Raw genomic sequence first — 21,335 nt, 5'->3', positions numbered from 1 at the left:
CTCCCCTCTTCAGCACACCCTGAATGAATGCAATTCTTATGAATCGGGCAGTGTGCTGTTAACTCGGTTGATTCAGCCACGGGCGGTTTTATCCTTGAGATGTCACAAACCACAAGTGAAGCGTGTTGTTGGATGAAGTCCAGCGGTGTTCCAACGGGCCCCTGCAAAGGATGAGCTCATGTGCAGAATGCTTTAAGACTAATAATCAAAGTCTCCCTCGAGGATATCTGGTCTTTATTTGCAGTCAGCCTTTGTAGCACACAAAAATGCTGCAACGTTTTCATTTTTGTACTTTCATGCTGTTGGAGCAGCTGGCTGATTATGAGCTGACTGCACCTGTTGGATATAATTAGGGGGAAAAATACTCTTAATCTTTATTTAACCTCCATTCCCTTAACTGCCCCGTTTTTCCTGGTAAATTTGCAATTTCTTTGATCGGACTGATCAGGATCCATAATGAATATACTGATGATACCTTGTGTTGACATGAGCTAATCTTCAGAGTCAACAGTATTAACAAGTAAGAAAAAATTCACCCTAGATGAAAAATAAACGAGGGTACCAGCGCAGGAAGATAAGTAGCGATATGTTTATTTTACAAATTAATTATTTAGGAGAAAACTTGTTTTATGTGCAAGCGTTTCTGTCATTGCTAAAAGGCTAAAACGTTTATTCAGTTTGCAGCCTGGAGCGATGTGCTTTAAAATGATGAAGTGTGTCAGTCTGCTCTGCCGCCGTCTCTCAGTCTGTTGATAGCAACAACACACAGAGGTTATCTAACGATCGTTCTGTACTTAAGGAAGGAATAACAACGCAGGATGGTGGTTATTGGAGTTCAACTGAAGATTTCACGAACAGTATATGTCACTGAAGAAAAGAACAAGTAAAATGAGTCATGTCCAGTGCACAAAAAAATCCAGATGGCTTTAATAATCAAGAAAATGCAAGAGTGGAGAAACACTGAAATGAAAACCACAACCTCAGGTCTACATGGTGTCACGCGTTGTAAGTTTATATGGCTACAAAGATTTCAGGAGGCAACAGTGCGGTCTTTCACTGATCAAAGTGTTTGAGTGTCCTTCAGCCCAAACTGGTGTTTTCCCTGTATTGGAAGATGGAGTAAGTCGGTTAGTCTGGATTATATACACAGCAAAGTTTCTTTATTAAAAATACACAAAGATATTTATCTCGATTCACCAGGACGTCATTTATAAACAGGAATAATAAAGATGATGTTTATAAAGGGAACGCATTTTGAGGTACATTTTGTTCAAAATATGAATCAAACTTCTACAAACCATAACAAGTTTCAAACTTCACACCTTCAACGTAGATTTCTGGAAAAGCACTTGCAATCTTTAAGGCCAAGCTTTCTCAGGTTTTCTCATATATGACAAAGTAAAAGTATATATTTGGAAATTGTTGTAGTTGTGTAGAATTGCTGTAGGCTCCCTTTAACTGTGAAATTGTCTTCACCTGTATTTAAGAGCAAAACTCCTCTCTAACAACGTAAACTCTGAGACAAATTACATCAAAACTATTTGCGTTATTAAATGTTAGGGAACTTATTTGAGGGGGGGGGGGGGATTTGCATGAACCGCTTCTTTAGAGCAGATATATGTGAAGACATACACAACAAAATCAGCTGTCCTCTACATCCAGTCCAGTGAAGTAAAACGTTATCCTGGCCCCTTCCTCTGTATCGTACAAAGCCTGGCAGGTGTACGTCCCGGCTGCTTCACTCTGAAGCTCCTCTATGACTAAAGCGGAGGTGTTCACGGGCACGTGCATGCGACCCAAGTCGCTGGACTGAGACTGAACCTTCGGGCCTTGCCCGTAGTTATAAGCCAAAGCTATATTATTATCGCTTCCTGGTTTGGTGAAGCCCCAGATGAAGATGGTCGGCATAATGGAGCCACAGTCCAAGGTGACCAAGCCTCCCACAGTTGCGTTGGTATGGGAACGGATGTATTCCACCTCCTCGGGGTCAAATATCTCCAGACCTGCAACACAAGACAGGCAGAGTCAGTTACCTGCCTGTGACTGTGTGCAAAGAAAAGCTCTTTTTTTCTCAAGTAGACCAAAGCAACATTATTGACAGATTTATGCATTAATTGGTGTCCTTGGAAAACTTTTTTAAGACCTCACAGTTTGTTGCAAAGGAATCGTGTCAGCATAAACAACACATAATTAAACACTTACAGCTTAACGCCTCTGGCCACTTGATAGATCACATTTTATGATATCTCCGCCTGAGCTTAGCAATTTGACAAAATAATGATACCGGTGTGTGATAAAGAGAAATTCTCCTTGCCTCAACTCGCCTCCACCTGAACATTTTAAGGTTAAAGTACAATGAGCCTTTACCGTGTAGCGGAAGAGCCATCCAGCAGAGGAGAATGCAGAGATAAGGAATCATCCTCAGTCTCTCTGCGGTGCCACAAAGTTTCATCTGGAAATCTCAAGCCAGGGGGCTATTTAAAGCCTATCACAGTGCTGATAGTGTGTCCCTCTCCACTCTACACTGCTGTACACACTGAGAGTGACTGAGCGAGGCAGGGGGACTGACAGGGAGATTTCTTTCAAACTACACTGGATTCCCTTTAAATTATTCATCAATGCTTCCACCTCCCCAGTGTTGCTCCATTTTGCCTGTCTCTCCAGCTCTCCACTCATGACTGGGCTAATGGCTGGACCTGAGAGTAAAAGGTGTAGGATGTCACGGTGATGCCATCTCTTCATATATTATTAAATAAACCGGTGCAGATAGCCTTTTCAGAAATTCCATCACTTCCAGCGTGAAATGGAAACGAGGGTCTAGCAAGGTCAGAAAATCGCTAGCTCCTATCACAACGAGTTATTATTTACCCTATGAGAAGCACGCAACCTGAATAAATCCCTACACATTCACACAATCTTCCTAATGCATTGTGTCATCCAGTCTTTGACTCATGGAAGCAGTATACCCTTAAAAATGCATGTCTTTGCATTATTCATGTATGGATATTAGTCCAAAAATCCTTAGACTGCTTGTTCAAGTTGGACATTCATTCACTTATCTTTGTTGTTACAAAAATAGTCTGTGTTTGGACTAGATTTGGGGGGAGACAAACGTGAATATCATTAGCAGAGCCACCCAGCAGCTTCCAGTAAAAGCAAACTGTGTTTCTCAGAGCATCTGGCTAATGTTTGGGCCTGCAAGCTGCAGCAGTAGAGGCTGAAGCTGCACTCCATAAAACTGCTCTAACTGTGCACAGCTCCAGACTAGGCTGTGGAGCAAGCTCTAATTACTAAGGGCTTCATCTTTAACTCTTTTTTAGAGGGGAAAGGGGGACTAAATTTAGAAAGTGTCTGGAAAACAAACACATATAAAACAAACACATTTTGTGAGGACTTTAACCCCTTAATTCCATGTGTATCTTATTTGATACATGCAGTTTTTTGAGATATCTCCATCACAAAAGTTTGTAATGAGTTCACTGTCTTGGAAACCTTTTAACATGGAGCTACCTTTTAGAAGGAGGTGTTAGCATATTTTCTTACATACCACTTCTATTTAAATATTATTATATCATATTAACCTCTTATAACTGGCCCAAAATCACAGAATAAAAGAGCAATTTCCAGTCACTGAAGAGGAAAGGGTGATAGGGCTGAAAGCTCTGGGAACAACTTAGTAAGTCAAACTTCTAAAAAATGGGGGTAATTTATATTGTATCTGATCATCATAAAATAGACTTCAGATAAGAAATGAACCAGCTGCACTGGCCTGTGCCAGTGCAGCTCCAGTCACACCACTACCCTGCAGCTGCTATGAGCTGTATGTCCAAGTTATGACAAAAGACAGAAGAAGCGTGAGTTGTCATTAATGAGACTAGAAAGTCCTGTTTCGCTGGCGAAAGAGCTGACCAAATTCTTTACTGGTGAAGCACATCCTTTTGAAGCACTGTAGTCCTGCATACAAGGAGCTGCCACATCTGCTGGCTGCCTGCCTGATTTGCTGCCTGGCTGCTTGCAAATTTTTTGAAAAATGGATAAGAAAAAGACCAGGCGACTGGAAAATGTGAGTCATTTTAAAAGCAAAATGTTTTTTGGAAGGTGGTTGTTGTGGGGGGTGGCCTTGGTGGGGAGTTAGTGATGAAGGCTTCTTATCTGGACCCTCTTAGCCCTGTAAAAGCTTTCAGGTGCAGTGCCCCATTGAGCAGATCCGGCCAGGCCGAGCTCTTGCAGCTTTTTTTTTTGTTCTTGGCAGAAGATGAGAGAAGAAAATCAGACTCAGATAACTGAGACTATAGAGGGGTCTGTGTAACACTTTACTGCCACCCTAACATGTCCCACCCTCCCAGACTGTGAGATCTTGGCAATAATGCACTTTATGAGACAGCAGAGCTAGCAAAACAGGTGGGTTCCTTGAGTGTGCCCTATGATTAGATCAGTCATTACCACTGGCATTGTTGAAATCAAAGATAACCTCTCATTGTAGAGGACCACCTGTATTGGAATGTGTTACTAAAGCTAAACAGAAGATGATTCAGTCGCTGGATGAGAAAAAAGGTCTGGCCTGGCTTACAGTAAGGAGTGTGTGTTTTCACTTATTTAATGATTCCTTTATTTTCCCATTGGATAAAAAACTGCAGTGCAACCACTGTGTTTATTTTTTCAGAGCGTTACCCAGTTTTTATTAATGTGAACTTCCTCCTATTTGTGTCTTCCGTTGTGTCTTCCTTTCCTCATTGTCCTCAGACTTGAGTCTCACGCTGGCTGCAGCTGGCAGGTTTCCTCTTCCCCGCTTTTTCTTCTCTTGACGGTTGGGTCATGGACCACACATTGAGGAGGTGGAGCGAGACTGTTGTATTACTCTAGTAGACAGGCTAACATATATTAGCCACCCTACCATATATGTCTTCTCTATCATCATCTATCTGCCAGGCAAGCAGAGTGAAGAGGTAAGCCAAGTTTTGCAGAGGTTTGCGCTCGTAAAACACAGAAGCCCATCCCTCATGACCTCTATTTCCCTCCTGGCTGGCTTCTCATTTGTCTAGTCTTAGACTTCACCATTTCTCTGCAGAGGGCTCCCTGTTGGGCCTTCACCTGAATCACTGAGCAGAGCACAGCACAGCTGACTGGCCTTGGAACAAGGGCAGCAGGAAGGGTCCTCTCCACAACTGAGCCCCAAGAGTGCACAAACACAAAATGTCATCTTAAATCTGCAGTTCTGCAGTTATCCATTTGTTTCCATGCTGCTATCCAAGTTAAACTTGGTAAGTAGCAAAACAGATCACTAAGATTCAAATACACAAGAATACGGAAATGATCAAATATTACAACCAATTAAAATGAGTACAAGGTAGAGAATAAACCACATCCATAAAACAGCTGTTCACTGTAGTTAAAAAAAAAGCTTAATTGCTTCCTTGCTGAGAGGTCGATGAGAAGATTGATACCTCTGTGTACAGCTGTTTCCAGGAGCTGATTAGTTAATCACCAAGTCTTGAAGTGCAAATTTAGGGAGCTACCATATAATTAAGGGCTGCACAAAAACAAACAAACAAACAAAACTGTTCTAGTGAGTCTTTGCAATGTGTCTTTTAGGAGCTTGCTTTCACTTTCATACTTTTTTGAAGTCTTAGTAAGAGCTTATTTCTAGACCCCAGCGTTATTTGTCACCATTAGAGAAGTTTGTTTTGAATACTGGAGCAGAACAGTTGAAACCGAAGAAGAATGGTCTTGTTTTGATTACAGTTTCAAGTGAATGAGGATGTCTACAGATGTACACTTTCCTTGTGGGATGCATAAAATATTGAATGTCACAAGCTCGCTAATACATTTCTCCTTGACAGCACCGTGGCTTTATGTTAAGTTACCAGTCTGTAGCTCTCGACCCAAGTAAATAGTCTTCCAAACACAAAAATGCATGTAAATGTTTAACCAGAATTTTAAAGCTGCACAAATTAAAATAACAAGGCTCAGAGGTGCGTAAGTACATTTGACTTTGAACCAAGTGAGATATTTTGCGTGTCTGAAATGATTCATCTTTTAATCAGTCCCATAACTGCTGGGTGGATAGATAAAGCTGAATGAGTAACCCAGAAACTTCTTTTTATTTTTGAAACATGCAAAGACTGATGTCATGGCGAGACATTGTTAGACAGATTGAAGGTTAGCTGTAAATAACACAAATGTTAACTGATGAAAACAAAGACACTAAATCTGACTTTAGCCAAGACTAACAAATTCAAAAGAAAATTTTCAGTCATTTTTATGTTAAGGCCTGTATTTTATGGTGGACTCTTCCGAAGCATACCTGGATGGCCCTAACACTTGCTGGAGCAGAAGAGACTGGCTCCATGTAGTCTGGAAATGAATTTGAACAATCTGAAGCTACAAACTAATGCACGGCACTCAGGCATAATGCATAATCCTTTTTCTCAGTTCTGGGATTGTGTTGTCAAGCATTACTCACTGTACACTTCTACATTTGCACACACACAATTCCAGAAATGATGTCAACTAACACTAGAGCAATACTTTACCTTGTGGTAGAGCCACATTTGCCCATTTTGTTAATGTGTGCCAGTAACTTTGTAAGACTATCAGTAATGCCTCCCAAGTATAGAACAAAGTAAGCATCAATGATAACAGATATGACATTGAGGGGTGCTCCTAAATGTAGAAGTTGTAGAGTAAGCGGAAACTGCAGGCAGGCTAAAACAACAAATATGATGCACTAAATAGCTGAACATCACTGATGTGGGCTGGCATTCAGATCAACTGCCATCTATTGATTTTGTAGCCTGCGATTAATTCTTTTAAACAAATGTTATTTGGGTGGCCTTCAAGTAGACTGAAGTATTAAGATTGCAAAACAACATAACTTGTGTAAACGATTGACTTGAAACAAGTGTTGTTCTCTTGAGACTAGTGGAAAGATCTGCTTATTCTGCCTCATTTCAAAATGTTTACACACACACTGAGTCCTGTAACATGAGGACCAACTCTGGATCGAACACAAGTAGTTTCATTCCACTGACAGAAGAAACCAGACTCAGCCAAATGCTAAAAACTGTCTGGCTGAGGCCATTTTTTACAGTGTGCTGGTCTGAGTGGTGCTTGAAAGGTGCTAAGTTGGGTATGAAAATCGCAGAACTACAGAGATCCATGTCTTTGGTCCATGTCAGGGAACGTGCAAAGTCCTCGACTAGTTGACCTGGAAAGAACCAGATGGGGATTGGGATTTAGGGACCATAGAGGCCTTCTGCAAACAACATGTGGAAAGGCTTTGGTGGCTAATGTAGCGTGGAGTATTTATGTACTGAGCAAAGACTTGACCACTGTCCATCAGGATACAAGGAGCAGATATGCCACATTCATCCGTGACCTCAGCAACCATTTCCACAAGACCCCCTCATCCAGACCAGCTTCCCTCCACCACCCCTTCTCCTGCCTTTCTCCCCACGGGACACTCATGCTGCTCCTGGTTCAGCTGTTTATTGTACAGTAGCTCAAACCCACAATCCTCTCTGAGCAGGTGGTCTGCCATAGGCCTCTTTGTTTTCCAGAGTCTCCCATGGCAGCTGAGGCCATAGAATAGAAGACACGTGCAATAATCTAGATCTATGGGATTTTAAAAAATGTTTGGTTTAATTGATTTAGTTTGAATGTCATCATAGATGAGATGAGTGAGGCCGACACAGTGCTTTGCTCAGTGAGTATTCTTTTTTTGTGGTTTGACAAAGCTACTTTATTTTGTAATGCCTATAGAGTAATACTGGAGGCAGTAGTGAAGCAGCAAGGTCAGTTTAAATGCTGCCACAACAAATATTAAATGCATTTATTGTAAAATAGACAACAAAATTATTTAATCACGGATAATGTTATATGTTACTAATATTTTTAAACACAGTCTTCAAGAATAACCTGCCAGAGATGAAATTTAAGACATTTGGAAGGTCGATTTTTAAAAAAAGGATCAAAATAAGAGAAACAAAATAATTTTCACAAGATGCTAAACTATCAGATGACTTAGTGATTTAAATGATTACCTTCCCCCATTTTTATTTTCTTTACCTTTTCCCATATTTAACATATTTGTGCTAAACTGGAACTGGCATGACTACAAATGATTATTTGTAAACTCTAATGATTTAATGCACATTTGATGAAAAATACTGAGATTTGTTGGAAGATGACATTTTAAAAAATGTGCTTATTTGCCTTATCATAAAGAGTTCAGTAAGGAGCGTGAGACCTCTGAATTACCAATACCAGGAATCCATTAATTTCTGCATAAAGTCAAGAAATAAGCCAGCACATAGCATCTTATAGTACAGGGTAGTGCAGAGGATACTTATCCCATCTCCAGCAATAATGTTAAAGGCTTCACTATCTGCTAAAGGAATACAGTCCTATTTATAATAACTATCACATATATTTTACCCAGTGATGGTTTAACTAGAAGTATAAACCATTTGGACATTTTCACTGTTTATAAAGAAGCTGAATCAATCTGAAAGTTGGTAAGAACACGGTTCTAAACCCACAAACTGTCGCATGCTTTCCAAAATAATTTGCAGTAATTATAAGATGCAATGAGATGTTCCGTGGCTTTGGGCAGAACTTCCTTTTTCTTCAGAGACAGATGACATACATCACTGTTATTCCCTTGTTCAAACTGATTATACTGCAGCATTTGGGGATCTGTTTGTATCATTATCCAATTTTTCAACAGATGCACAACAGTAAATTATCAGTTTCTTTCAGCAGAATGTGAAACAGCAATATGGCATGTTAATGTGTCCACTGAGCCAAAAATTAACTTAAAACTGCTTTGAACATAACAGTGAAATTGCTATTTTGTTTGCAGTGGGGTAATGAAGTTGTCAAAAGTTGTTTAACTCCATGGTTTTTCAGCAAAAATATACCCTGTGTAATTTACGAGCACGCCACTAATTTGGGCAAATAGGGGTGTGAACGTGCATGATGGTGGTTGGCACGATGCTAGCTTATTCAACACTGGCAGAACTCACAGCTGGAAAGGAAGTCTGATAGTTCCTCCGTGTTGGTCAGGCTCCCATATGAGGTCAATTAGTATTCACACTGAATTATTTTCTTCTACTTATTTGAGATGTAAATGTATCCACGCATGCACCTAAAACTAACTTTGTTCATCACACTTAAAAGTAGAAAATGTATTGTTTTCCTAAATTTCACTGGTAGTTTTACTCAAGCTCAGCACACAATTTTTATTTTTTTTTACATGGACATGTTAAAGTCCACCAACAAAAAGGCTTCTTGTCCTATTCTTGTACCTTCAGTTGTTTTACAAACTTCATAAATGGATATTTGCTCATTTTTAAGTGGGGCCTGCCGTTTATATGGAAGCAGTCGCTAAAGGCTTTTAGGTGGGCAGTGGCCATGCGGGATTTGCCTGTACCTTTTACCCCTGTCTCTCTCTCCTTATTTGGATCAGTAATTTTAAGTATGAGGTGTCCAAGTTTGACATCCACACTGAAGGACAGACCAAGTACAGAACAGCTTTCAGACATAACCACATCTTGTTTGTTTGTCAAGTATGTCCTAGAAGAACAGAAGGAAGTCAGAGCAAACGTCTGATATGAAGCCGTGCTCTGTTTTTCCACAAGCTGTTTTTCCACAGCTTTAAACCACAGACAGTGTCACCAGTGTACAAAGCTTTCATTCATGCACAGATTGGCAACAAAAACAAACATCAACAAAGGTTTAAAAAATCCACAGAGCAGCCTTTTCCAGTTTGAGAGAGTGATGCATATCTCCTAAAAGTTGTGTCTCGCTCATGTAGGTTTCTCCACTAACTGCATGCTTTTTGTAAGGTAAAGACATTAAAGCATTACGCTTTTTTTCAAAAACAAACTTGAACCCTGGAGTGCCTTTGCCATCTGGAAGCATTAGAGTGCTTGTCTTAAAGATAAAAATGATATGAATTGCTGCTGGCAACTCAAATGTCCAGTCTGGGATCAATTACATAGACAGGATCCAGGGAAAAACGAGGGAGCACAGATTCTATATCATGGCTGGGCCCAGCATAGGCATGTAACCCACATACACCCACATGCAAACACACACATGCTTAAAAAAACTGCTGTGTGACCCGCAGCTTGTGCGCACAGTTCCCTGTGCCTGGTTATGGATTGGCTGAGACCGCATGCTGCCACATTCCCGCCCCACTCGCACACTGCATTTAACAAGCGACTTGCAGTTCCAGATGAGGCCACTCTAGGCCAGCTGCTCTGTCATGTGGGCCGGGGCAAAGATTTCTTCAAGGATCAATAGAATAAACTTGTCTCTTTCACTGCCCTGTGTAGTTTCATACTGTGGATCAAACTCAAACAAGCAACAAATTATTCAATTTTAAGCATTATTTTCCAACTTTATGTTCACTGCCCAGATTTCTCTAACATGTATCCAAAATTCAGCACCACAAACACATCTGCCCAGCAGTCTCAGCGAAATGCATTGTGGGATTTTTAACACAGTGGAAGGGAGGAGGGTTGTAATGGAATGAATATGAACAGCACAAAGTAAAAACAGGCCAACCAGGAGGGGAGAATGGGAGAAAGACAAAAGGATTTAATAGGATCCAGACTGGTTTGAGTTTGCACTGTTTCAAAGGAACACGCTGCCATGTGTACATATACACATGCCGTGATTCTTTAAGGCCTGAGCAGACAGGACCAGGCGTTCACAGCTTTACAGAAGGTCACGGCAACACGTCCAGTCCCCATAACCCTTTTTAGGGTCAAGCTTCAATTCACACAGAGTGAAGGGCCTCACCTCATGTGGCCCCTTTAAACTTCATAGGCACAGCCTGCTCTGTGTCTCCCAATAAATGGTAAATGGCCTGTATTTGTATAGCGCTTTACACAACCTGTCATCCACCCATCCACACACTGGTGATGGCAAGCTACATTGTAGCCACAGCCACCCTGGGGCGCACTGACAGAGGCGAGGCTGCCGGACACTGGCGCCACCGGGCCCTCTGACCACCACCAGTAGGCAACTTCACCTACCGGTAGGTGAAGTTGCCCAAGGACACAACGACCGAGACTGTCCAAGCCGGGGCTCGAACCGGCAACCTTCCGATTACAAGGCGAACTCCCAATCGAGACCCTCACAAATTTACCCTCACAAATTTAAATACACTCAACTGCAACTACAGTCAATTTTTACACATTATTGTACAGTGATGGATTTGTAGGTCTCTTCTGGATACAATCTTCATTCAGATTGTTTGGAATTGATTCAATATATTGTATTTATTACTTTAAACATATAAAAAGACAATTCCTAATTATTTCCCGCAATGATTTTTTTTCCTGTCCCATCACACTGAAAGGATGGATCCTTCTATAATTGTATTCCAAGTTTTAATAACAAGTATTTGTTTCTTTAATACTTTTAATTCTACCTATTCTACATAGATTATTCATAAATAAAGAGGTAATTAATGTTTGGGAATGAATGCTTACAATTAAATACATAAATAATGCTCTAACTGAAGATCAGATCATTTTGTGCACTTTGCATTACAGATGTAATTCCACATGCAGTGAAAAACAAAAATATACATATTTAAATAGCCTTTTAAAAAAATGCCTGGAACCTAACTTCTTATTATGTTTTCTTTCTTTACTTTATCTTTTCAATGAACCATACAATACTTGTGTAGGCTGAATGGTGTCACTGCAGGAAGAGAATGGTGAATGAAATGGTGATTAAAATTCATCAGAGTAACTTTACTGCCATCTACTGTTGGATCTTTGTCCCCCACAGTGAAAGTTAGTCTGCAAATTTTGTCTGCTTTCATGTTGAAACCTGAGCCGTGAAGCATCGCTCTGGTCACCAGTGTGAAAACTTAGAAAAGGGCCTATTTTTACAATCTGTTAGAAATTTTGTTACTCGCAGCTTGTTGCAAAAACACATATTTTGCCCCCAATTTCTTTAGCTCAAGCTCTGAAAAATGCCAGGCAAAAAATAGTAATTTTGAACCAACAAGGTGGTTTTTAGCTCAAAAATGGACATATCTTGGTCAAAATAAGAGAAAGAGAATAGAAATGGTAGGACTAAAAACCATTTACAGCACATAAACAGTATATGAAAGTTATGCCCTTAAGAACTACGGGGGGAGAAAAGATCTGACACAGGTCCTGAGAGGTGCATCTGGCACTTCAGCTGATTCAACTACTGTTCACTAAAGCCTCATTAGAAATCATTTCAGTACAGTACAAGGGTGAGAGTCAACCATTTTTAAGGAAAGGAAACAGAGAGAAAAGGCTGAGGTAAGACAAATTACAGAAGAAAATCAGTGGCAATGGGTCATAAAGAGGGATGGAAGCAACTTTTAAATTTTCAGTTTATTAGTCAGTGTGTTCAGAGAACATCAGGAGAAAAGTACAACACTCAATATCTACAGCCACCTGTGAAACAAGCTGGAGCCTTTGTAATGGTTTAGGGCTGCATTTCAGTCAGTGGTGTTGGGGATCTTGTCAAAACTTGAAATGATGCAGAAATGTGGATGCAGAAAATTACTGTTCAATTTTAATTCACCATCTGATAACATCTGGAAAGCATATAACTGACAGCGGTTTTTAACAATGACAAACACGCAGTCATGGACTGGCCTCCCCAGAGCTCAGACCTCAACATTAGTGAAGCTTTGTGGGATCTTCTTTACAGAGAACAGGACAAAAGTCAGCCAACATCCAAAGAATTTATATATTAATGATATCTGTGACATATCAAAAAGGTTACATTTTATTTTATTTGCAGATGACACAAATTTTTATTGCTCTGGAGAGAATTTGAAAGATTTGGTTGATATTATGATTTCTGAGATGTTAAGATTAAAAAAATGGTTTGATGTAAAAAAAATTATCTTTGAATCTGACAAAAACGAAATTCATGATATTTGGCAATCGTGTACAGGGGGAAGAAGGTGTGTGTATGGTTGTGTGTGTGTGACAAATAAAATTTGAATTTGAGAATTGATTGAAAGAGTTACTGAATTTCACTTTTTGGGTGTAATAGTAGATGAAAATTTGACGTGAAAATCACATATTGAGTATATTAGAAAGAAGATGGTTAAAAACATTTATATTTTGGGAAATGTAAGAGATTTATTAGACTACAAAACAATGCGCATTTTATATTTTTCATTGTTTTTCTCATACTTTAGTTACTGTGGTGAAGTTTGAGGGAATACATATGAGAATACTATAAAACCTCTAAACTTATTACAGAAGAAAGTGATACGAATGATTCATAATGTTAAATATAGAGAACATACAAATAAATTATTTATAAAATCAAAATTATTAAAATTGGGAGATTTAGTGAAACTACGGACATTATTAATTATGTTTAAGGCTAAAAATAATATTTTGCCTTTTAAGTTACAAAGAGTATTTTTAATGTGTTCGGGGGGAGAAGACAGCAGAAGGAAATTTTATTTGAAGCATCAGCTAGCTAGGACTACACAAAGATTAATGGGTCCAACGGTTAGAGGTATACGACTGTGGGACTCTCTTCATTATAATCTAAAGAATTGTATACATTTACATTGTTTTAAAAAGTGTTACATGTCTAAAACGATAACTCAATATGAAGAATGTGAATGAAATTGGAGTTAATTGAAAAAGGATCCATTATTTTTTTTGCCTCATTTATTTTATTTATTCATCTTTTCTCCTTGTTACTATGTGGAGTGGTATATTCTGATTGTAAATTTGTTGTTTGGTTTGAGTTGAGAGTGTTAATATTAGTTTGTTCCTTGATTTTTGGTGCCCACTTGCAATATAAGTTGGATTGTAGATAGGGGGCAGGGTTTAATAAGAATATTTTCTTCTTCCTGCTCCTTTTCACACATGGTTGCAGTGCTTTACTGATAGAAAGTGTGGTTGGTTTGTCTGAAAGAACTAACTGTGGAAACTGTTGTACCAAGTGTGTGAAATAAATAAAAAAATGAAAGAAGAGCTTTGGAATGTCCTTCAAGGGGAATGATATCGGAAGATTACTCAAAGAAATGAGAATAAAGCTGGTATAAAGAGAGTTCAGTTGACGAATAAAGGTGGTCAAACCAAACATTGATGCTCAAGATTGTTAGAATTGTATAAACTCTTTTTTAAAAAAAAATCTTATATACTTTTTTCCCATTTGTGTTTGCACTTATTTCAGTAAATCACTGCACCTGTTTCCCATTCTGGCACTGCTGCCACTGAGCATTTCCAGCTCAGCCTATATGCAAAGAAACATGGGTATATGGCACTCTTAAGTTGTTCAATGAGCTTCAGGAGCCCCTTCAGAAACATATTCTCCTTCAGTTTTTTAGGTGACTCTAAACAATCTAGGTATGAGCTGTTCACAGCTGAACATTAGAAAGTCTTGTCTTTTTTTGAGAGTAAGATATCAAATAACCAAAAGGTTATGTGTTTGCAATTTAGTTTTGCTTATACTTTCTCATTTATAGTACCTGTGTTTGTTTAAAACCCCCTTATTCAATCTAGTCCCAAGAAGGAGACATTTGTCCGTCAGTATGCTTAACAAACATTACTTACTAAACATCACCTTGGTCCTTCCTGGGCTTAATCCAAAAGCTGCAGAAAAGTACCCACATGAGTATTTAGGTGTACCAACAACCTTGATCATAATACAAACAAGATTTTGGAGATTAGAGGTCTTTGACAAAAACTCAAATGCCCATTTCCCCCTGGTAATAAACCACAATCCCTTGCACTCACAAGGGAGTCAATTATATACATCCGATCCCTAGAGAATAGATGAATAAAAACATTTCCAAAACAGAAAGCTCAACACGTCCCAGTTTCCAGCATAGGACCTATAACTGCTTAATTTAGCTCTCTATATATATATCGTTTCTCCTTTTCCTGTCATTTCTGTCTTCTGGCTGCCCTCCACCAAAAAACTGCAGGATTTTTTTTAGAACAGAATAGAGTTTATTTATTTTGAACATGTAAATATAAATTTAAAGTAAAAGAGAGATGAAAACATGATTGTTGCTGACTTTGCCCATCTGGGAATCCACCTGTTTGAGATACCAGTGCTGTGCATCAGTTGCTGCGCCAGCCGCCATGGCAACCACTTACAGCCCCAATTACATTTACACTCCAGCCAAAATACACACACACCACTGTCAGACTGTTAGAGAGAGTGAACACAAAAACAAATCTGTGTATGGCTGCTGACTATTATTCAAGCTGTTTCCCAGTGTCAGCCACTGATGCAAAACTCCGCTGTGGGCTTCACTGCATTTTCAAATAGAACCTTATCTGTTAGAAATATTTAAAATGAAGATCAATGTATGGCAGGAGGCAAATGCCAAAACAGCTGCAGTTTTTTCATCCATGCATCCCAAAATTTTATGCTACACAACCCTCCTGACACAACTGTCCCCATTTATCCAGGTTTAGGACTGGAACTAGGAGTGCACTGGCTTGTTGTTCCCCGTGGTGAGGGTTACCCCTCTCCCTCAGATACACTAATAAGGGCTCATTTGAATCATTGTTTGACCTATCATGCATGTCTTTGGGCTCTTGGAGGAAACAGGAACACCTGGAGGAAATCCATGCGAACACAGGGAGAAAAGCATCAAACCCCAAATCTTTCACTGTGAGGTCTCAGCACTAACCACAGCACCACAGTTTCACTTTCAGCCATGTTTTTGAGAAATTTGTTTTGAGAAGGGTAGTGTGTTTTTTTTCTGGCAGGTTTATTAAAAGTGATGAGTTATGCATGCACAACACAGGAAACAGCAAAATTCATTAAGATGTGTGTATACATTTCAACATACGTACTTTGTGCAAGAACATTTATTGCATAAACAATAGTTCCATTTATGTGAATTTGTTACAAAAGACAACCTGTATGATATTTTTGGTGAAGAGCCCACGGATCAAATAGAAGTTCATTCTGTTGAATACCTGGTGTTCACAGATGTGCTCTGTTTTACCTCTGAAAGCATCAGCACAGACCGTAGGTGAGGGACACGACTCCTTACATTGCTACACACAATGGCAGGGGCAGCGTTTTGTCACCACAGAAACCATTAGTTTCTTGGCAACATTTCGATCCTCTCTAGCTGAGTTTAAAATCAAATCTATTGACGGCATTTCAGCACTTGAGTGAAATAAGAATGTTGGCGAGCAAAGTGCTGGTAATGGCTTTGGCAGCATATAAAAAGATATACTGTATGTGTGAAGGGGAAAAATGATATTGCACAGAAAACTTTGGCTTTTTAGGTCTCAAATAATAATAATGGAAAAGAAAAAGAAATGCAGCGCTTTCTAGCAGCTGCTCATTTGTGTTTCGCAACTAGACCTTTAGGCTCGAGACCTGTCATCTGTAATGGTCTCGGATGATAAGCGTTAAAAGGATAGCATGCATCATCACCATCATAAATGTCAACCTATTAAAGTAAAGCAACATTCCTGGCGTGCAGCAGCAGTCGAGCCACTAGTTGTTTACCCATATTAGTAATTCACCCACTCAGACTGACCTCTGCACCTCCCAAACTGATGCCATTTTTAATTAGTCATTATTAAGCAACTGCTCAGCCTAAGGAAATGCAGAGGGATCTTCTCGACTGCTATATGCTTTAAGCAGCTCTATGTAAAGATCCTCGTTTTGTCATCATTATCACTGTTATTTTTGTTTCAAGATCCTTTATTTGTAATATAATGTTATGGAAGGTTCCCCCTTAAATACATCTCCCTGCTTATTTTTCTCTGTAGCGCCATCACATTCCCTAAGGGTAAACCAATTTACATTCTTGTTTTGCTCTTCAGATCCATGCCAGTTTCCATGACAACATAGTTTCACTTTTTCATCCTCTCTGTCTTACTCCCTCAGTCTCTCTCTCTCTCTCTCTCATTTCCCACTGCTCCTTTCTTATGTTCTCTTGACCTTCCTCCAATGTTTTTTTTTCTTTCTCTCTAAATACCAGCACCCAAATTCCTCCTCTCCTCTCGCTTGCTCACCTAATTGAGCTCATTCCTCTGCTTGCCATATACAAGCAGAGAATAATGGACTCAGATAAAACATGTCTCATGGGGGGAGGGGGATGAATTCAGAGCATCTTTTTTACATTTTCATCATAATATACAAACGCAGCAAGCTCTGCCTGAAGGCTATTAAACATCTTTGGGCTGGTGGTGCCTGGAGATTAAAATGAACTGAATTAAAAACAATGTGCAGCCGAGGTTTTTCTTTTTTCGCTGATTAATAAATTACACCTGCTTGACTCAAAGAGAATAGGAAGGAAAGAATGATGCCACTATCAAATGACTCTAAATTACTTCATTTCATTACAAATCTACTTTTTTTATTTGTAATAGAATGAAAAAAAATGTGGAATTTACCAAGTGGCATAATCAAAAACCTCCAACTATTTGATTTCTCAGTGCTGACAACAGGTGTGACGGTACTTCTTCGTCTGATTAATGCCAGACCTTTCTGTCTTGTCTGGAAAGAGAAGGTCAAGCAGAAGATGGTGAGCCTCTAGCACACCAGTGTGCCACCTTTCACTCCTCGTCTGCCGGTGCGGGAGTCACAACAGGTCAATTTCTCTTTTTTAAATTTGTGATTATTTTCTTCATCTCAATTCTGATTCCACTCCACTGCCAATCTGTTTTAGTCCACTTAGTCTTGGTTAGTCCTTCCTCTGGGATTTTTTTAGTGTCCCCTTTCTTAACATTCAACTAGTTGTCTTTTAAAACCAAGGTAGGATTTCTTACTCACCCTCAGAAAATTCTTGCATTGCTAGTTGCTCAAAAAAGAGGCAACTGTCAATGATGCAGTTTCAGTGAATGCAGTACATCTGGACAAGGAAATTGTGTGATGTGCTCTGCTCCTGAACAATGTCTCTTGATTGTGCCACTTAGTTCGGGTGAGGTTTGGAGCAACCATCACGGGGAAATTGTGGATGCCTTTGCTACTCCTGGATATAACCCCCTATTTTCTTGATGAAAGTACCCGAAGTCCAATCTCAGTTTAGCAACGCTTTCGGGAAGAAATGCCTCGAAGTTCACCTGAGGCAGTTTTACCAAGCCTACTTCTGCTACCCAAACCACTAGAGGGAGCATTCAACTGAAAAAAGATGAAGGGTTTAACAGTGCAACAACTGGATCCTCACTCTGAGCAACTTTATAATGGTTCTCCCAAACATTCAGTTACTAAACATCTCTTTCTAACTGTTTATGCAGTGGGTGGATGAAATCAGAGTTTTCTACTGCACGATGGTGTCCATTAGGAAAGTGGTGTGGGAGCTGAGATGGAAATGGTGATTTCCAAGACGGCATAGGTCTTATCAAATGGAAATAAAACACTTAACTGATTGAGTGATTCTTGGATTTCATCGCTTGGTGCACTTGAAATCTGTAAATCAAAATTTTATTTCAGGGATCTTACATCAGTATCATCTCGAATTAATATAAATATTCAGATAATCTGAAGAGAAAGGGAAGCAATCCACCCTCGGACAGCACAGAAGTCCAGCATGACATATCAGCATAGTGACATACGGATGCCCGTGTGGCCACACTAATTATTGTCAGCGACTGGGAGTGATATGGACTCGAAGAGAAATGCAACGTCCTGCCCTTCTACATCTTGAATAGTGGGAGTCATGAACCGCTGCAAGGTGACGCGTCCTCTGATTTCCACCGAAACTTCAACCTAGACACGGCGTGTTATTAATCATCACCCGAAACGCCGTCAAACTGCACCAGCTCCTTTTCCTATCAAACAGCAGGATCGGGACCATCTTGCGCAGTGTTACGGCGGACGGAGCAAGCGGTGGCGGCCACTCCGGGGAATGTCGATTGGCCGTCAGTCCTGACATCGGCCTCTTCTGATCTCAGACAGCAGCCAAATGGGGTAGAGTACACAGCATTTCAAAACACTGTCACTGCCGAGACATGCTAGCTGTTCGCACATATTTCGGAGCTGTCTTCGTAACGTGTGGACCCGCATAACTTTCCCTTCCTTTTAGGAAGTCTTCGGGTCGCTAGCAAGCCAATAACAAAGTTCAAATCCCATTAGCTAGCACTGGTTCGCTTGCAGATGTGTGCTACGGCAACGTCAGCTTACGAGCAAGTAGCCTAGCGAAGACATGAATTAGCATGCTAAGTTAGCCCGTGGACCTGGCTGGCGCACCAAGTCTCCACTCAGGAGCTCTGGCTGGGGTTCACATCAGGGCATGTGTCCTTAAATTCTCCTAACAAGAATGCGGTGCTTGGCCAACTTTATGTTTCACTGGTCCCCGTGTGCCGATGGGGACACTTTAATGCAGATGTGTAAATTTGACCGCTAGCTAATCTGAGAGTCTAAGCCAAAGCTGCATTTGAATGGTTTTTGTGCTAAACAGCTAAACCGTGTTCAGTGGGTGACAGGCTGCGTAACGATACCTGTCACTTAAACACAGGCTCAGCGGGGGCATGTAGAGCACGACATGCCGCTAATATCTCCGCTGCTCAACTATTACTGTCTGTCACTTTACTGTTACCCCATTCAGCGTTATTTTAATTTAGGAAAATGACCATTGTTTTAAAATGTTTTTACTTTAATAGGCACGCTTGCTGCGCTGTGATTCAGTTACACAACGGCTACAGAAGCGTGTTATAACAAGATTTGTATATTAATACAATTACAACAGGCGTGACATGGTAAAAACACACGAGGGTGCCAAGTGTTTGCATAATTGTTTAGGGACACACTCTTTGCCCCTCACCTGTTTATCTTCACCACTCTCTCTCTTTCTCTCTGTATGTCCGCATATGTCATATATATTTCTGTATGCATGTGTGCTTGATCTCAAGTATAAAACTTATAGCATCCCATGGTCCTGCCAGTTCAGCCTGTTGAATATGGGGTGACAGTAAAGCAGTTACTTCATACTAAGGCTTTTCTCTTTTTGGTACATAGCCTCTGCTCATGTGTGCACTGGCACTTCATGCTGTGTGTGTATCTACAATATCCTGGTGAGCTATATATAGCACCTAACAGAGTTTGCAACTTGATCCGAATTGTCTTTCAGGGCTTCAGTACCCTCTGTGTTTCTTTCCATTGGAAGTGAAACATCTCTCAGCATCTTTTCTTTTCCTTTTTAAAAAAAAATGCTATATATGTCTTTACCTGAAGATTAGTCCACAGCCTACCTGTAGACCTTCATTGACTGAAGCCTGTTTTTTTTTGTTTTTAAATGTGTTTTGTCCTTTGGGGCTGTCTAAATGAGGCTGTAGTGGATAATGATGGAAATCTTGTGCAAGGCAATTAATCCACTATGTAAGGGCATAATGAACGAAATATTATTGGTGTTGTTTTTCACTACATGCGCAGCGCTTGACAAAATACATGGACGTTTTGGTACTCGGGCACACTTAGAAGCACACGCATAAAACAAGTGACAGCGCCAGTGATGATTTGGCAGTCTTTCTGTAACAGTAGAAAGGAAAGAAAGCATAAGTAAGCATGTATGCATTCATTGATTATATTCTAGGCATGAATGAAAAGTCTATTTCCTGTCTCCCTTTTAGTCCAGAGTTGATTTGAATGAATGCGTTCAAGCGGACACAGATTTGGTGAGCTGCTGACAAAGTGTTTCTTATCTGGTTAGGTGATCTGAGAACTTTGGGGTGAGTTACAGGGAGCGCTGCGAAGGTGAGCTATGAAAGAATAATGTGACATTGAGAACATTTCCACACCACTGAATATACTAAGACACTTTAGTACCAGAATCTATAGACTAGTAGGGGAAAAACTGGGCAAATCCTCAGTCTAAATGAAAGTGCACTACGACTCAGGTGTGTAGTTCACGTTAATGTCACAGAGCTGTTGTTTCTGTGCCTTTTCTCTGTGCTTATCTTTTGCATGTTTTGCATACAGTCCTGTCAGTGGATCATACTGACCAGTGTGCGCTGGTTCTCAAAGCTCTCAAATGACATCAATACCCCTTGCTCACACCAGGCACATTCAGAGCTGTGCATTCAGGCTCTTTAACTTTAGTTTGTCCGGTCAGGTGAAAACAATGCCATTTGAACTCTGCACAGCATAACAACAGTGAGTGTGAAGGTGTTAGTCCTTTCCTGGGATGCCGCTTAGACGTGACAGGGGAATTTGAAGCAACTACAGGTTAGATGATTTAAACTGTATCGTTGCATTGATGCAGAAACATAGTTTATAAGGCCAGTGATATTCTGGATGATTTAAAGAGGAAGATATTTTTTTAATCAAACTAAATATTTGTGATACAAAACCAATTGCAGAAGTGCTCCCACGCTTCATCATTG

The 21,335-nt window shown here is 40.0% G+C and overlaps 2 protein-coding genes across 4 annotated transcripts in view; one reads left to right on the top strand and one right to left on the bottom strand.

The window, feature by feature from the left end:
* Window positions 1–889: 889 nt before the first annotated feature.
* Window positions 890–18,534, bottom strand: LOC143412497 (uncharacterized). 2 transcript variants are annotated; one of them, XM_076873399.1, is made up of 2 exons: window positions 17,788–18,534; window positions 890–2,003 (listed from the first exon to the last, which is right to left on the bottom strand). In XM_076873399.1, exons 1-2 carry the CDS (start codon window positions 17,804–17,806, stop codon window positions 1,642–1,644), a joined length of 381 nt encoding a protein of 126 aa, XP_076729514.1. In that variant the 5' UTR covers window positions 17,807–18,534; the 3' UTR covers window positions 890–1,641. The 2 variants fall into 2 exon arrangements, with proteins under 2 accessions (XP_076729514.1, XP_076729513.1); XM_076873398.1 differs by lacking the exon at window positions 17,788–18,534 and adding an exon at window positions 2,368–2,528.
* The window catches only part of bcl9l (bcl9 like), a 28,739-nt gene continuing 24,883 nt past the window's right edge, over window positions 17,480–21,335 (top strand). The window contains exon 1 of one of the 2 annotated variants that reach the window (XM_004560492.4): window positions 17,480–17,605. The gene's annotated coding sequence lies outside the window, so the exon portion shown is untranslated. Of the gene's footprint in view, window positions 17,606–18,621; window positions 18,925–21,335 lie in introns of those variants that run through there. The other variant, XM_004560491.6, reaches the window with a different exon arrangement.

This window comes from Maylandia zebra, linkage group LG14 (assembly GCF_041146795.1).
Source record: "Maylandia zebra isolate NMK-2024a linkage group LG14, Mzebra_GT3a, whole genome shotgun sequence".
In the NCBI taxonomy this organism is placed as follows: domain Eukaryota; kingdom Metazoa; phylum Chordata; class Actinopteri; order Cichliformes; family Cichlidae; genus Maylandia; species Maylandia zebra.
Note: the sequence above shows the minus strand (reverse complement) of the source record. Positions and strands in the feature narration are given on the sequence as shown.

What these genes read in the sequence shown, in the direction of transcription:
- LOC143412497 (XM_076873398.1), bottom strand. Translation starts at nt 2,452, where the DNA reads ATGAAACTTTGTGGCACCGCAGAGAGACTGAGGATGATTCCTTATCTC. An exon ending in GATGGCTCTTCCGCTACACG is followed by an intron (nt 2,004 to 2,367) that starts GTAAAGGCTCAT and finishes CTTGTGTTGCAG; the next exon opens with GTCTGGAGATATTTGACCCC.